Source organism: Eumetopias jubatus, unplaced genomic scaffold (genome assembly GCF_037043125.1).
Source record: "Eumetopias jubatus isolate StellerSeaLion01/CBP00866 unplaced genomic scaffold, mEumJub1_p1.0 scaffold_4, whole genome shotgun sequence".
NCBI lineage: Eukaryota > Metazoa > Chordata > Mammalia > Carnivora > Otariidae > Eumetopias > Eumetopias jubatus.
This window is the reverse complement of record NW_028274810.1, coordinates 147006359-147022524: the sequence shown is the minus strand read 5'-3', so window position 1 is coordinate 147022524 and position 16166 is coordinate 147006359. Positions and strand designations below refer to the sequence as shown.

Below are 16166 nucleotides of genomic sequence, written 5' to 3'. Positions count from 1 at the left end.
GGAGTGTTTATTGACTGACTGCCTACACACATACACCACGCACTGTGTTAGGCCCAGGAGATGCAAGCAAAAATGAACATAGCCCCAATCCTTGATATCACAGTTTACGTGGTGGAGAGAATCATAAATAGGCAGAATTTCAATTATCCAGTGCCCAGGTAGGCCCAGGATACTCTGAAAGCCCAGAGGAGGGTGGTTCATAAGCCAGCCTTCCCTGGGGGTGGCGGGGAGGGAAATGAGACAGGAGATCAAAGGCCAGAGAATGCTTCCTAAAGAAGAGATTCTTAAATGGCATCCTGGAGGATAAATAGGTGTTAGTCACATGATGGAGTTGGGAGAATGAGATCAACAAAACATGATGTACCATAGTGTGAACAAAGATGCTGAGGAGTGAACTGGCATGGTGAGAGCGGGAACTTTTAAGTGTATTTTTGATGGAATTTAGAAGCAAAGGGAGATTGTAGAGAGGGGCAGGCTTTGAACGGTATGTTGAAGTGATGGTTTTCAGCAGAGCTGGAGAGGGGCAGGGCAGGGGTGGTAACGTAGGCTGATTACTCAGTAGTTCAGGTAGTTCAGGCAGCTCTGTGGAGGTGAAGTTTGGGGGAGCTAGGCTGGAGGCCGGGACACCAGTGGTGGTAGGTGTGTGGAAGAGGAGGGAGCCATAGTAGGCCCTCAGTCCAGAGGTAATGAGAGGCTGATGTGAGAGTGTGGAAAAGAGCACCTGGGTTCAATCAACGTTTAAGGCATGAAATTATCAGTATTTGAGGATTAATTTGATGTGGTGGCTGAAGGAGAGAGGAGTCAGAGATGACTCTAAGCTTTCAGGAAAGCAGTTAATTTGAACGGTTCTTCCATGTTTACAGTCAATAGATTTTGACCTGTTGCTTCTACTAGTGATTTGCTTTGGCACCTGTGGTGTCCAGAATGGGTTTTGGCTGTTCAAGTCTCTATCACACTCTCATTGGTTAAAAGAACTTGAAGCATAGACCATAGTGAAGTACCACCCTCCTATGACTTTAATTCTGCAGCGGCCTATGAAAATTTATAGAAATTTGGCTTCATTTCTAGTGGCTCCAGTCCAGATGCCAAAATTACCCCATTGCTGGGACAGCCTTTGGGTGGACCACTGAATCTGTTATTCATTACGAACAACTGAAAACCATCAATAAAATTCTTGTATTATGCCAACAGTAACACTAGTCATGTATTAAGGTAGGTTTCGGAAAGTTACGAATCTCAAAATCTGTCTAGCTGAACTCTTATTTGTATGTTTATACATATTTATTTATCATGTGGAAAAGCTAGTGCCTTCCTTTTTATAATTGTACATTGCTTTTTTTAGATTATAAATTAAATTTTGAGTTCTGAATGTTGGTAGAGACATGCTTATAGATCTATAATCAGTCACTTTATTTTATTTATTTATTTTTTAAAGATTTTATTTATTTGACAGAGAGAGACACAGTGAAAGAGGGAACACAAGCAGAGGGAGTGGGAGAGGGAGAAGCAGGCTTCCCACCGAGCAGGGAGTCCAATGTGGGGCTCGATCCCAGGACCCTGGGATCATGACCTGAGCCGAAGGCAGACGCTTAATGACTGAGCCACCCAGGTGCCCATGTAGTCAGTCACTTTAAAGTAAAAGTACAAATCGAGTCCAGATAGGGGAACCAGAAGTAGGCGTGGAGCCAGCCCAAAGGGTCCGTTACAATGGGGCCTATATTGAAAGCAAGAATTCTCTCATACCTGTAGTGCATTTTAAAAGGATTTTCCAAGTAACAGTTAATATTTTAATGACATCTGTTAACCTTCCAGAAAAACCTAGTTCTCTATTTTGCAAGATTAAGGAAACATGCCAAATACATGTTGATACTTCTGCTTTTATTGACATATTTCATGACTGCATGGCTAAATCCACAAAAGAGTAGGCCCCAGCCACTTTCTTTTCATAGTTTTATTTAGTCACTGCACCTAGCTTTTGTTGCTGAATATCTTCTCCTTGTCACTCAAACTGCTCCATCAAATTGGATCTTCAGTGATCTGGCAGTTTTGAATGACTTCTTGGAGGCTGTGAAACCCTGTTCCCTAATCAGGAAGATCTGGGTGAGTCTTGTAGGAGGAAAGATGGTGCATCTCTTCTAAGTAAGACAACAGGATTATGGGACAGTTACATCTTCAGAAGTTTTATCTGGAGAATAGTGATGTGTTTTGGTGATGAACAAGTACTGTAAATCGAGAAGCATGGGAAGTTTTCATATTCGTTCAGAGTGTTTTGTATAAAGGAGGAATGAAAACAAGCTGACTTTTTGTAGTTCTTGGTAGAGGTTACATTAACTATTTGTCAAAAGTTGGATTTTTGAAGATTCTTGGCTTCTAAGAACATTCATCATGAACTGCCATTCTTTGTATGCTGTCCATGAAGGTTGTTTAACAACATGTCAAAATAACTTTATAAAAAGGTAAATATATGTTTCATTAATCCCAATGGGAGCTTTCTGAAGTGCATTTTCTTTATGAATAATTAGTGTCATTTTGTGAAACTCATGATTTCTTAGGGTGGGAAAGAAGGGGTAAAAAGCTATCTTTTCAAGCAATTTGTGATTTAGTACCAGCTGGTCAAGTGAGTTGAAAAACCTTCTGAGTCATTTGTCATATTATTTTGAATGCCTTTTCTCTCTCTTGGGAAACTGTCTAACCTCTGCAGTCTCTCTCCCATGGCAAATCACTCTAAAACTTTGATCTTCTCAAACCAGTTTGTCAGATGTAGCAGATAAAGCATGTATGACCTTTTGTGTGCCAATTCAACCTGGCTGGTCGGAAACCATAAGTTAATCCTGTATGACTTTTATTTCCAGGCATTACAGCAGAAGTTCTGGTGGTGACCTCTTTCGAGGAACTGCAGAGAAGGGCCCCAGAAGCAAGAGGGAAGATTGTTGTTTATAATCAACCTTATGTCAACTACTCGAAGACAGTGCAGTACCGGGTCCAGGGGGCAGTGGAAGCTGCCAAAGTGGGGGCTTTGGCATCCCTGATTCGGTCAGTGGCTTCCTTCTCCATCTATAGGTAGGTCATGGTGTTCATTTGAAGTTCTTTAAAAAACCAGGGTTGTCCATGAAAGAGGAGCCCTTATGAAATAAAAACAAAGCATTCAAATGAAAATACTGATTGTTTATGGAATTCTCCCCCCATTCCATATTTGGTCATTTGTTTGTAACATCTTCTTTGGCTTTTTTAGGATTCCTAGCATTATTTGTACATTCTTTTAAAAAGCTTTCCACATCCATGATGACCCCATAACATTTCTTATGTAACCAATATATTACGTATTTTCATTGGAGGAAGAACTGAATTCACGTCTGTGTTTCATCAAAGATTCCTTATGACTTCAGAGGAAGCCAGGCCTTTTCCCATTGTTGCTAGAGAAGTGAAATAAAAATAAAGTGGGTAATATGATGGGGGTTGTCTGTGGTGGAGTAGAAAGAGAGGAGGAAGCAGAGGATCTTGGATATAGACCTGGTTCTGCCCCCAAACAAGTATGTGGCCTTGGGAATGCTCTTAAACTCCTTGGGTCTCAGCATTCTTCACTGTGAATCAGTGATGATGAAGAATTATATATTTACAATATATAATTTGTATAATTTGTATAATTTACAAACATTTGGGAATAAATGAGATGAACTTATGAAAGATACTTGATTTTCTGCAAAGGTCTAGTAAGTGTTTTGTGGTATTTAAGGGCAACGTAAGTTTTGTCTTTTTCTTTGTAGTTCTGATTGAGGTAATTGTGAATTGCTTTATTGACCCTCAAGCAATTTGTGATTTAGTACCAGCTGGTCAAGTGAGTTGAAAAACCTTCTGAGTCATATGTCATATTATTTTGAATGCCTTTTCTCTCTCTTGGGAAACTGGCTAAATTTTATCTTAGGATAAAATTTAGCATTGCAGTAGATAAAAGTTCTAAGACTTGACCTGTACACATTTGGCCTAAGTTAATAGCTACATATGGTAGTGTCACACATTAAGGGTGAAGTATTTGATAGACATAAACATGGATAAAAGAAGCACCATTCTAGTCATAGTCTGATCTCCCAAAGATAACAAAAAAAAAAAAAAAGAAAAGAAAACACGGCAAGCAGAAACAATTGCAACTAGGGTTTATTTGGGTTTCAAAATTAGATTAGTATCTATTGTAAAGGAAAATTTATTTATTCTATACAATTTTTGTTTGGAGCTGGAGACACAGCTGTTTGGTCTTAATTAGCACCCTGCGCTCTTGAAAATAATATAATTGAGGAGAAATGAGCCAATAAGAAACCAACTCAGAAGGGTGTTGTCCAAAATCACAGAGAAAAAAGGAAAGGGACATTTTTCTTTTATGGGGATAAGATATCTTCCCAAGGACGAAGATGGGACATGTTAAAATCACTTTTAAAAGTTTTATAAGAGAGAAACTAGTTCCACGGATGTCATAGTGCTAAAATAATGTTCTTTGTAGAGTCTAAAGGTTTGGGGACTAGTGAAATAATCATTGGACCATAGTCTCTTGGATGGTTAATCTTCCCAGGAGGGAAGTCCTAAAATGGTTAGCTTACTTCCCAGAATACCTCAGTCGCCCCTTAGAATAACGTACTCGTCAGCAAACTGTGGCCATTCACTATGACTTCACTGGTCATGAGATCTAAATTATGTAGTTAGTCTGTTGCTTTGTGAAATGGGGTGATTGCCAAAAATATTTATATAAGAACTACTATTCATAAGACTAATAAACTCCCAAATGACTTAGTATACTGCAATCTGCCAGGGTTAACTGACATTTTTTTTTCTGGTATAATGAAGATGTCTGGAAACCAAGTCTATAACCTGGGAGCCCCAGAAAAATTATGCCCAGCATAGAATGTAGACATCTCTTGTTAACCTCTAATATTTGGGGTCAACAAATTCTAGTGTATACCAAAAAGACATTTTTCTTTTTCTTCATATTTCTAGATCTAGACTGATTATAATTTTTCATTGATTTTATAGCTAACCATATTTCACTGGACTCTTGACTTTTATAACTTTGTATTTTTGACGTTTATAAATACGTAATAACATTGCCCTTTACACAGTACTTTAGAGTCTTTGACATATGTCATCTTACTTGTTGTGACAACTTAGCAGACCTAGCAGAAGGGGCATCGTTATCCCCATTTTACAGATAGAGAAATGAAAGTTCAGAGAATTCAACATGTTGCCATGTTTAAGTCTTACATCTTGAAAACTAAAACTAAAATGAAACAAACTCTGCCTCTTTGTCCACTTCTAGCTAATTGTTCCTTAGAGCTAATTTTCCTTAAAAGAGTATTTTTTATGTTCCTGTCTCTAATTCTTCATCCATCATTCCCTCTGCACACCATTTTAATCTGGCTTTGCCAGTATTGAAATGGAACCTGTTATGGTCACAAATAGCAACCCTAGTTGTCAAATATAATGGACATTTTTCAGGCCATTATTTTACTTCCCCTCTCTGAAACATCGTCGCTGTTGACTGCTTCCTAAATCTCTCTTTTCTTTGGCTTCTCTGACTTCTCATATTCTCTTTCTCTTTCTTGCTCTCACCCCTTCCCTCTTTCCTACTTTCCCTCTTCCTCTTCTGTTTCCCTGGCTTCTCACTCTGAACACTTGACCTGAGCAGTCCTGTCATGCTTGTGACTTCCGCCACCATCTCCACTGTGACACTTTCCAAACCCACCTCTCCTTCCCATACCCGCTGCCTGAGCCCTAGGCCCTTATATCCCGACACCTCCCGATACGTCTTTCGGGTGTTCCATAGCGGTCTGCACTTCGGTTTTCTTCAAGACCGAGCTCATCCTCTTACCTCTTTATCCTGCATTTCCTACTTCAGGGAAGAGAACGTCATCTGTTCTGCCTACTGAGCTAGATGGTTCTTCAGTACTTTTTGTTCTCTTCCCTTATCCATCATTCCTGGTAATTACTCTGTCTCCTAGGTCCTGCTCTTTCTTAGTCATTTCAACAAATGCATATTGAGTAGCTCCATTTCCCAACATCACCCCACACTCTGGTAGTCCGGAGTCACTAACACTTTGCCGATGTACCATGTGTCCTCAAGGTTCATGGCTTGGCATGTGATTTCTCCCTTGTAGCCTTCTGTCCTCTTCCTCACTGTCTCATCCTGTCCTTCAAGATTCATCTTGAGCGTTTCTGTTTCTGGGGAGCCCTCCCTGATATCTAGATCCAGTGCAGGCAAGCCACCTCTTTCTGGTATTCGCACATCATCCCGTGCATACTCTGTATCATGATGTCTTGGAGGTAGCTGTGGTTCGTGGCGTGGTAGGGTACACTAACTGTTGTAACAGCTCCGAATCTCTGTCACCTAACCCAGTAGGAATTGAGTGCTCACATACTGGTTCCCAGAGGGTATTCAGCAGGTGGCCTTCTGCTCCTTCCCATCTTGTGACGCCACTGCCTTTAAGATCTCAGAGTCCTCTTTTGCATCCAGCTGGCAAGTAAGAAGATAAAATCGCTAATCAAATAGGAGGTTTTCTGTGGCCAGGTCTGGACATGGCGTACCTCACTTCTACTCACATTTCACTGGCCAGAATGAAGTTATGTGGAGGTGGGGAAATTTGGTCTATATGCCATCAGTGAAAGGTAAACTGTCCAGTGCATCTGAACCGCCTGACTCCACTCTAAGTTCCAGAAAGACATTAAAAAAATATATATGTATATGTATATTTAATATTATATTTAATATATGTAAATATATACACATATATTTATATATATTTAAAACCTCTATATCTCCATCATCTAGTATGTTTGTTACATAATAGTCACTCAGGAACAGTTCTGTTGAAGGAATGAACTTGTCTGAAATTGTATAATTGGTCATGGCAGGGCTGTTATGATAAACGTGGTGACCATATTCTAAGTACTCTCTGACCAAACTGTGTAGCCTCTGTATAATAAGTTCAAAACAACCTGAATTTTTAGAGGACTTTGCTCTGTATTTAAGGAAAGTATCCAGGTGCCCTATATTGCCAGATTATGTCTTTTTTCTGCCATAGCATTCATGAACAACGATGTTTTGAATTGGTAATTGAATAAAACTGCTCCCTTCTCTCTGACAGACATTTCACCTGTAGTTCTATGGGAGTGGTGATACAGGATTCCGGTTAGGAGTAGTGCAGAGATCAGCAACCCTAAAGAACAGAATATAAATTGTAATTAGTTTCTGCTTGGCTTCAAAATCAGAGAATCCCCTAAAGGGCAGAAAATGTATTTGACCAGTTTAACTTGACACTTGTCAGCGCCGTTAATGATATTTGTCAGCCATTTTGGAAGTACAATAGTCACATGGTTACATGACAGATATCCTTAAGAAACATCTGTAAAACATCCATTACTTGTTGCCTTCAATATCTCCAGGCTCATTGTTGTCATTTCTCTGTATTGCCATTATTAGTATTCTTGTCCTCAAATTTTCTTCAAAGAGAAGATTTTTTTCTTTACGGAAGCTTTTATAGTGACTTTTGTTCACCATTAAGTATCAACTGGGACTCTCATTAGATCTTTTTTAGTTTTTCTGTATGTAAAATACCTTTTGCCTTGGTCATAGCATATTTTAAGGATAAATGTAATTATTAATTTAAGTTCTGCAGAGGAACCATTTGTCTTACATTATTTCTCAAATTAATTCGTTTTTTAGTAAATATTTATTGAGAGCTTACCAGTGCTCAGAAGTTGCCAAGCTGTAGGGTTATTAAAATGAATTAGACATGTTTTTTGTCCCTCAGAAATATTCTATCTGGCTAAAAGAGAGGAGGGTAAGCTTAAAATATAAAACTAATGTAATCTCTTTTTATATTTAGTGCTAAATGAGTAATGGGAAGGAATGAAGGAAAGAAATGAACATTTATTTAGCAACTACTTTGTTCTGTGCATCTCTGAAGGCTTAAATAGTTTGTTTCAATTAATTATTTATGCAATCCAATGGAGGCAGATAACTGGTATCTCTCTTTTACCAAAAGAGAAACAGGTTTAGAATGCTTAGATAATCAAATTACACAGCTAGTGAAAGAACTAGGATTCATAATTAGAGTCTCTGGTTCTAAATTCTATGCACTTTGGATTGCACCAAGCAACCTGAAGAGCCAGTGCTTTGGAGTCTAAAAGGGATAGCAGAAATCTGATTAGAGCTGGCTACATAGAGGATGTAGATTTTGGGTATATTCAACAATGAAGTTGAACTCAAACAAGAGAAGGGGGGGTGTAAAGACATTCTATACATGAACAAGGGGGCATGCATGATGCACTTGGGTAATACACAAGTAGACCAGTATGGCCGGAGCCAGAAGGTTTCATAGAAGATCAGGGAAATGTAATTTTGGGGTGAATAGAAGAGACCAGGTTATGAAGAATCCAGAGTACCAGTTTGGGGAGTTTTGAGTTTTATGTGGAGGAAATGGGGAATCATTGAATGTGGTAGAGTTGGGGGGGTGATGTTTTAGAGCAATGTTTCTCTAAAGATGGTCTCAGGATGGGACGCCTGGTCTGGATGGGGCGCCTAGGTGCCTCAGTCATTAAGCATCTGCCTTCAGCTCAGGTCATGATCCCGAGGTCCTGGGATAGAGCCCTGCGTAGGGCTCCCTGCTCTGTGGGCAGTCTGCTTCTCTCTCTCCACTACTTGTTCTCTCTCTCACTCTCCGTCTCTCTCTCTCTCTCTCTCTCCCTCTCCTCTCGTGTTCCTGCAGGTGCACACACTCTGGAGGGGAAAAAAAAGATGGTCTCTGGAACACCGTCGTCAACCTCACCTACCTCACCTGGGAGCTTATTGATATGCAAATTATCAGGCCCCCACCTGAGACCCATTAAATTAAAAAAGCCTGGGGGTGGGGCTTGTGGTTTAACTGGCCCTCGAGGTGATTCTAATGTATGTTAAAATTTGGGAACTACTGTTTCAGAAAGATCAATCCGGTGACTACATAGCCTCCTCTGAGAAGGAAAGACAGGTTAGTGCTCTAATAATGCAGATGTGAAATAATGGGGGCATTGATGATGGCAGTGGGAATGGAAATCAAGAGACCGACCGCAAAGAGGGATAGTGTGAAAAAGTGATCAGAACTTGGTTGTATTTGAAGGGGGACAGGAGGAAGGGTCAGTTTACTGTGAGGCAAGGATCAAACCCGTGGGATGAATCTGTGTTCAGTTCAGCCCAATATTTAAGAATCATGAGAGTTACATAGAAATAGGAGTCTGTGGTTTTGGCAACATCTAGTGTGTTCCATAAGGCAGACCAGCGGATTAGATAAGTCTCCAAGTCCGTTTAGTTGATGGAATGTATTCTTTCCAGTCTGTGGAAGTTTCCTGGTTTCCCTCCACCCAGCTTGGTGACCGGAGAATGTGAAGTGTTGGGGGTCAGGAGAGGGAGCTGATTGCAGGCAACATAAGCAGCGTGGTTTTTAGACATTTTGAGTTTGAGGCGACTGTGAGAAGTTCCATTAACCCAGTTTTTATATTTTGTAAGGAAAAAAACAGGTAACAGGTAAGCATTTCCATTTCTCTGTTATCTCCTTTTTGGATCACCCAAGGTAATTTAAAATTCTAGGCTGGCTTCCTTGCGATGCGGCACACCTTGGGACTCCTGCCTCCTGCCTTCTCAACGTGCGAGCTCCAGAATGCAAAGTAATTTTTATATTAGTCCAAGTAAAATACAATTCAGAAGGTAACTCTACTGAGGCCAAACTGTCTGTTGTACTCCCATTGCCAAATACACATTTTCTTTCCTAGTTATTTCCTCCATTGCCCCAGATAATTGAACACAGACTGCAAGTTTTAATCAGCTAAGGAAGCAAATCTCCCTCCACTTCACTGTGAAAACTGCATCACCACGCTGGGTAAGAATGCCTGGAGGTGGCGATGAGTTGTTGATAGAACTTGCTTTGTAAATTCTCCTGGTTTATATTTTATATCACTTGGCCTTCATGTAACGTGTTATTAATAGAGGATAGTGAAGAGGAAGAGGAAGAGGAGCAATCCAGTTTGAGGATGACTAAGACCTGATTAAACATTCAGCTGGAGAGAGCGAGACGCGTGAATCCAGGTGATGTTTATCGAGTGTCAGAGAGGGAGAATGTTATACCATCTGGTGAGAGAGCTGGGAAAAAGTCTATAAATCAATCCCTATAATGATACTTAATTAATACTGAGTCGATAAATGACATAATTGAAGCGCTGGTTGGGCTACATCGTGGAGTTAAATAGCTTCAAAGAGGGCTCTGATTAAAGCCATTACAATTTATAAAACATTCTTCATCTTAAGAAAGCATCTTGATGAGATTTAACATGAACATTTTTGTAATCAGAGGGCCAACTTAAAACATTCAGAGCAGAGGTGAAATGTCTTAAGAGGTCTGTTTTAGGGGAGTTTTGCAAACCAGTTATTCCCAGAGAGTCAAAAAATCTTGTCCCCCAACCTCCTCTTGCTTTTTTAATGGGAGAAAATTAATGCAGCTACTTCACACTTAGACCGTCTTGGATTTTTGATGTCCTGATGGTTTGGTTCTTTGGCGTGACCTTAGCATAATTAGCTATCAGGCTTGATTTAAATTGTTTTGAAATATCATTGCAATTTGGGGGGTATATGTGCCTGCTGGTGATTACAAAATACGGAAGATACCACCGTGACTCAAAACCGGACAACTGGGCCAGCCTCCATTAGTAGGTTCTTGTCCTGCCTTACATTGTTTTTGCTTAATTCACTCTGAAGCTCATAACAGATGCACAGTAATCAAGCAGAAGGCCGATTCTCATCATTTATGCAGGTGGAGGGCCACTGTGCTCCCGCAGGGGGAAACCAGAGAAGACCCACGCTGAACGCAGCATTTTTTTTTTCTTCTCATCATCCTTTTCTTTCTCCCCTCTCTGATTTTGGAAGGCAGATTCTTTTTAGAAGGCCTTTGTTAGAAATTCCAAAATGTTCTTTAATCACCGAAATCTTATTATTGCTTCAGGTAGTGTGACAGGCATACTTACTTATGATGGACAGAATTGGGCAATGACTCCTGAGCTCCCCCCCGCCCCTGGAGTTTTTGTTAGCCATTTGCGAGATGTGTGACCTTGGCAAGCTGTGCAGACTCTGTGCCTCGGTTTCATCTGTAAAGTGGGGGAAATAACTGTACCTTCTTCCTGGTGTTTTGTGAGGTTTTAAATGAGATGTTGGTATTGCCTGACACATAGTTATACATACGTGTAAAGTGCTGTTGTTATATAGTCTTGTTAAGTAATGACTGGATATACTTATTGACAAAAAGAGGAAGGAGGGGAGGGAAGTGTGGAGTGTCAGAGGGAGGAAAGGAGGAAGAAAAATAAGGAAGAAAGGAGGGAGGAGAAAAAACATAATTTATTCGGTATCAGTGTTGTCACTGCGGCCCTCTGCAACCCTAGCCCCAGATTGTCATTTCGATCTCCCCCTATTCAGTTTGTCCAAACTCTGGGTGACATGTTTGCTAGTCTTTTTCTCTGTCTGGACTGGAAGTTCTCCTGTGGACATACTTTGTGTCTTCTTCATCTCAGTGTCTTCAGGGCCATGCTTAAGGCCTGGCACACAGTAGTGCTGGAACGAATGAATAAAGAGTTAGGGGCAGCCTATCTGGTTCGCTAACATGTGAATTCAAGGTGTCACCATTTCACATTCATAGAAGTTGAATAATACTATAGATGAGGTGACTAACCTTTTGAATTGCTACTTATCAAAAATAGAATCTCCGGAATCTGAGAGCAGACTATATAGTTATGTAAATTTTGGTAAAGTATTGCAAACTGTGTATTACTATGGTGCTTTGTGAGGCTGCTATAATTAATGGTCTGTTTGCATTCCTAGTACTGACTGTCATTTTTCATCTGCTTATAACCTTGATACAAAAATTTGTTCTTGGCTGCTATTTTGCATTCATAATTTAAAAATGTGTATAAATGTTCACCTTCTATTTTCCAGCTTTCTGATTATTGAAAGCACAAGCTTAAGACTCACATCACCGTGGCATGTTTTTCTGAATCTCTAGTGGCAAAAAGAAATTAATGCATTTTGCATTCAGGTTTCAGGATTATGACAATGTTGTTTGCTTATGCAGTTCCCTTTGGAAAATGTCTAGTGTAGGATATGAACCGGAAGACTCCTGAGTAGCCTCTAGTCTTTCACTGTTGCAGGTGCTTTTGTTCTCTCTCTCTCATGAAAGCTAAAGCCAACTCTTAAACTCCTCTTGCATCCAAATGACCTGCTGGCTTCTTTAGCCTTCTGGAGAAAGTGCCAACCAGAAGGTACTACTAGGGAAATTTTGGAGGCCAGCAAAGCTGACAGTATATACTGTGGGGTTTGGAATCGGACAGACCTGGATTCAGATACAGGTTCGGCCACTTAGAGGTTGTGCGGCCGACCTTATGTCCACTACTTAACCCCTGGGAGCCTGCTTTCTCACCTGTAACGTGGGGAGAATACTGTTTACCTCTAGAGTTGTTGACAGAATGAAATGAGATCAAGCACGGGACCTCATACATGGGAAGCACTCAGTGAATTATAATTGACATCTTATTTTGATCATGGTCACTATTGTCATTGTCATCATTAGATCATGATAGGATGGAGAAGGTAGTTGGAGATGAACTAACTTATCTTAAAAAGCAGAACTCCAGAACTCTCCACAGTGTGGGCTCCAGAGACCGTGGTTCTGATTATCTCCTGATTTCAGGAACTCCTCTTGTCTCCTTCAGTCTTTGGCTTAAAACTCTGCTCTTTGTCTTTTCTCCCCACTCTGGCCTCACACTGAATGCTTGAAATTATTCTTGCATGTAAGTGTTAAAGCTGTGGTGACTCAGACCAGTGATTGGTGTGGCCAGCTGATGGAGATGCAGCAAGTGTCTATTTTAAATGCTATCCAAGCTATTTTCCACCTCAGGGCCTTTGCACTCATTGACCCCCGCTTTGTCTGGAATTCTGTTTCCCCAGCTTTTTCTATGGTTGACTTCCTTTCAATTTTCAGATCTCCACTGAAAGTTTTTTCCTGAAAGGCCTTTCCTGACCATCCCAAGTAGAGTAGCATTTTCCCTCAAATTCTCTTACCTAGTACCTCTTCTGTATGCTCAGAATCTTAGTAACATTTGGTAACTTTCGTCTATCTACCTATTACTTGTTTAGTATGTTTCTCCCCATGAGAGTATAAATTCCACGAGGACTGGACTATATCCTTCTTCTACATTATTATATTCTCAGTACACAGGAAATTGCCTGGCACACGACAGGTACTCACAAGATATTTGTGAGTGAATAACTATTTTAAAAAATCATCTAAGATCAAAAGAATAGAGAACCAACCAGAAATAGATACATACTGAATCATGTCTGTTTTCTGAAGCCACATTCTGAAGTATCACAGACTTTTTTCCCAACTTTTTTTTGGAAAAATATCAGTCTATGGTAAAAACTGAGAGAATATTAAATGACTCATAAACTCTTTATAAGAAATTGCCTAACTTTTTCCAGAGAGGTGGTACCATTTTACATTCCCACCAGCCCTGTGTGAAAGTTCAGGCTGCTCCACATTCTCACCAAAACTTGATGAGTTTAACTATTCTCATGGGCGTGTGCTGATACCTCATTGAAATGTTGATTTTCATTTCCCTTATGACTAATGATGTTGAGCACTCTTTCACGTGCCGATTGGTCATTTCTGAGTCCTCCTTTGTGAAGAGTCTGCTCCTGTCCTTTGCCCCTTTTATAACTGGATTTTTTTTATTTTTTATATTTTTAAAGATTTTATTTATTTATTAGAGAGAGAGGGAGAGAGAGAGAAGGCGTGCACATGAGCTGGGGGGAGGGGCAGAGGGAGAAGGAGAAGCAGACTCCCCATGAGCAGGGAGCCCTGTGTGGGGCTCTATCCCAGGACCCTGGGATCACGACCTGAGCCAAAGGCAGACACTTAACCAACTGAGCCACCCAGGCGCCCCAACTGGATTGTTTTTAAATTATTGAGTAGTAGGAGTTTTTCGTTTATTCTAGATACAAGTGTACTGTCAGATATGTTTTGCAAATATTCTCTCCCAGTTGATGTCTTGCCTATTCCTTGTTTTTGTTGTTGTTTTGTTTTGTTTTTTGGCTTAGCAGTGTCTTTTGATGAGGAAAAGTTTTAAGGTTAGTGAATTCTAATTCATCAGTTACTTTCTGTGTTCACTTATATACCCTTCATCAACATTCATTATTTAATATTTTGCCACATTTGCTCTCTCGGTCTTTCTCCTTTTCTGAATCATATGAAAGTGAGGTAGGTATAACCATGAGGACACCTCACCCAGAAATACATTAGCATGTATTTCAGGAGAATAAGAACCTTCTGTAACATAATGGAGTATCATCACTGTCATCATACCTATGCAATTTACATTGTTACATAATGCAAAGTTTATCCATATGCAGATTGCCCCAGTTGTTCCTCGCTCTCAGTAATGTCCCTGCTTTTTATTTTTTTCCAAGTTCAGAATCCAATCAAGGACATCCTTAACATTTAGTTGTCCTGTATCTCTAGTCTCCTTTAATCTGAACTGTTATCTAGCCTTTTTAATACTTTATGATGCTGACATTTTTGAAGAATACAGGCAGCTGTTTTGCACAATGTCTCTCAGTTTGGAATTGTTATTTCCTCATTATTAGATTCAGATTAAATATTTTTGGCAAGAATTCTATATGGATAATGTTCCGTCCCTCCTATTGCATCGCAGAAGGAAGCAAATGATGTCAGTTTTCCTTATTAGTGAGCCTGAGTGTGATCACTTGTCTAAGGCAGCATCTCAGGATTTCTTCATTGGAAAGGTACTTTTCACATTTGCAGGGGGAATACCTTGTAATTATGGTGAGATGCTTTGAGACTTTGTGAATCTTAAGTCCCCCAATAAAATTTCACCCAGTGAAAATATAGCGTATGTTAATGATTCTTGTTTGAATCAGTCATTACATTGCTGATGGCAAATGTTTTTCTAATTCAATGGTTCCTCTCACATGTATTAACTGGCCTGCTTTTGTAAAGAGGAGCTTTCACCTTTTTCCTCTTCTTACTGTTTCTGAGTATCACTCCATGGATTTTTAAAACTGTATGTATTAAAATTCATCAGAGTCATTATACTTTTTGACAAAGCATCAAAAATTTCAAAGTGCTTAATACATGTGAAAGTATTTTACAATAAGCTTGAATATTTGAAGCACTGGAAGGAATTCACCTTTTATATCCAAGGGAACCCAAGCTATCTCAGATAACTCAACTAATTAGCAGGGTGTAATCAATACCATTTCCTCTGAACTTTCTCATTAGCAGCATGAGCTTTGGAGTAATAACTCCTGAAGTTATTTTTAGAGTTTACCATTACCAGTGAAGATCCTTTGCCCCATACATAATTGCTGTTAATTGTTAAAATAAATGAGCAAAAATCTTAAATCCAGCAATTACTTCTGATTTTCTCTAGATTTTTTTTTTTTCCTTTTTTGCCCTGCAGAGCTGATGTTGAGGAGTGTGTTTTCAAAGAGCCCTTTCCAGGAGAAATAAGTGTCTCAGTATGGGTTTGCAGAGGCCTGTATGGATGCTACTTTGGGAAGAGTTACCTAATTTCTGTGGTGGAGAACAGAAAACTGTAAATTACCTACCCACTCCACCTCACCCACATCATTGGTGGTTGTGAAAGGGTAACCAGCCTTGGCTAGCAGGTCAACCGTGGTAGTTTAAAAGCTGAATGAATATCGGTTGCCACCCTGGTTGCTGCTCTCCATAAATTGCATATTTGACATCTAGGAGAAGAATTTAATTTTTAACATTTTCCAATTTCATTCATTCAATAAGCATTTATTAAGTGTCTTGCATATTTTGGGCCGGGGGAGGACCCAAGTTTTGTAGGACTAGGCTCTGATGTAATTTGGGGGCCTCTTTAAGAATAAGAATACAGAGGTGCAAATAAAAATTTTGATATAAAATCAACACTTACTTAGAATAACCAAAATTATAGCAAATTACAAATTTAAGAAAGCTGCCAAATAATACAAACATTACAAAATTCAGAAAAATATCATAATGTTTTTATTAAATAACTACCTGTCAAGCTTCTGTGTTTTTTCTACATTTTTTGCTTGCCTA

At 39.6% G+C, this 16166-nt stretch overlaps 1 protein-coding gene across 4 annotated transcripts in view; it reads left to right on the top strand.

The window, feature by feature from the left end:
* CPQ (carboxypeptidase Q) overlaps positions 1-16166 on the top strand; it is a 448443-nt gene that overhangs the window by 144855 nt on the left and 287422 nt on the right. For all 4 annotated transcript variants that reach the window (XM_028112909.2, XM_028112923.2, XM_028112924.2 and 1 more), the window contains exon 3: positions 2853-3060. In XM_028112909.2, coding sequence (XP_027968710.1) covers positions 2853-3060 — 208 coding nt within the window. The remainder of the gene's footprint in view (positions 1-2852; positions 3061-16166) is intronic.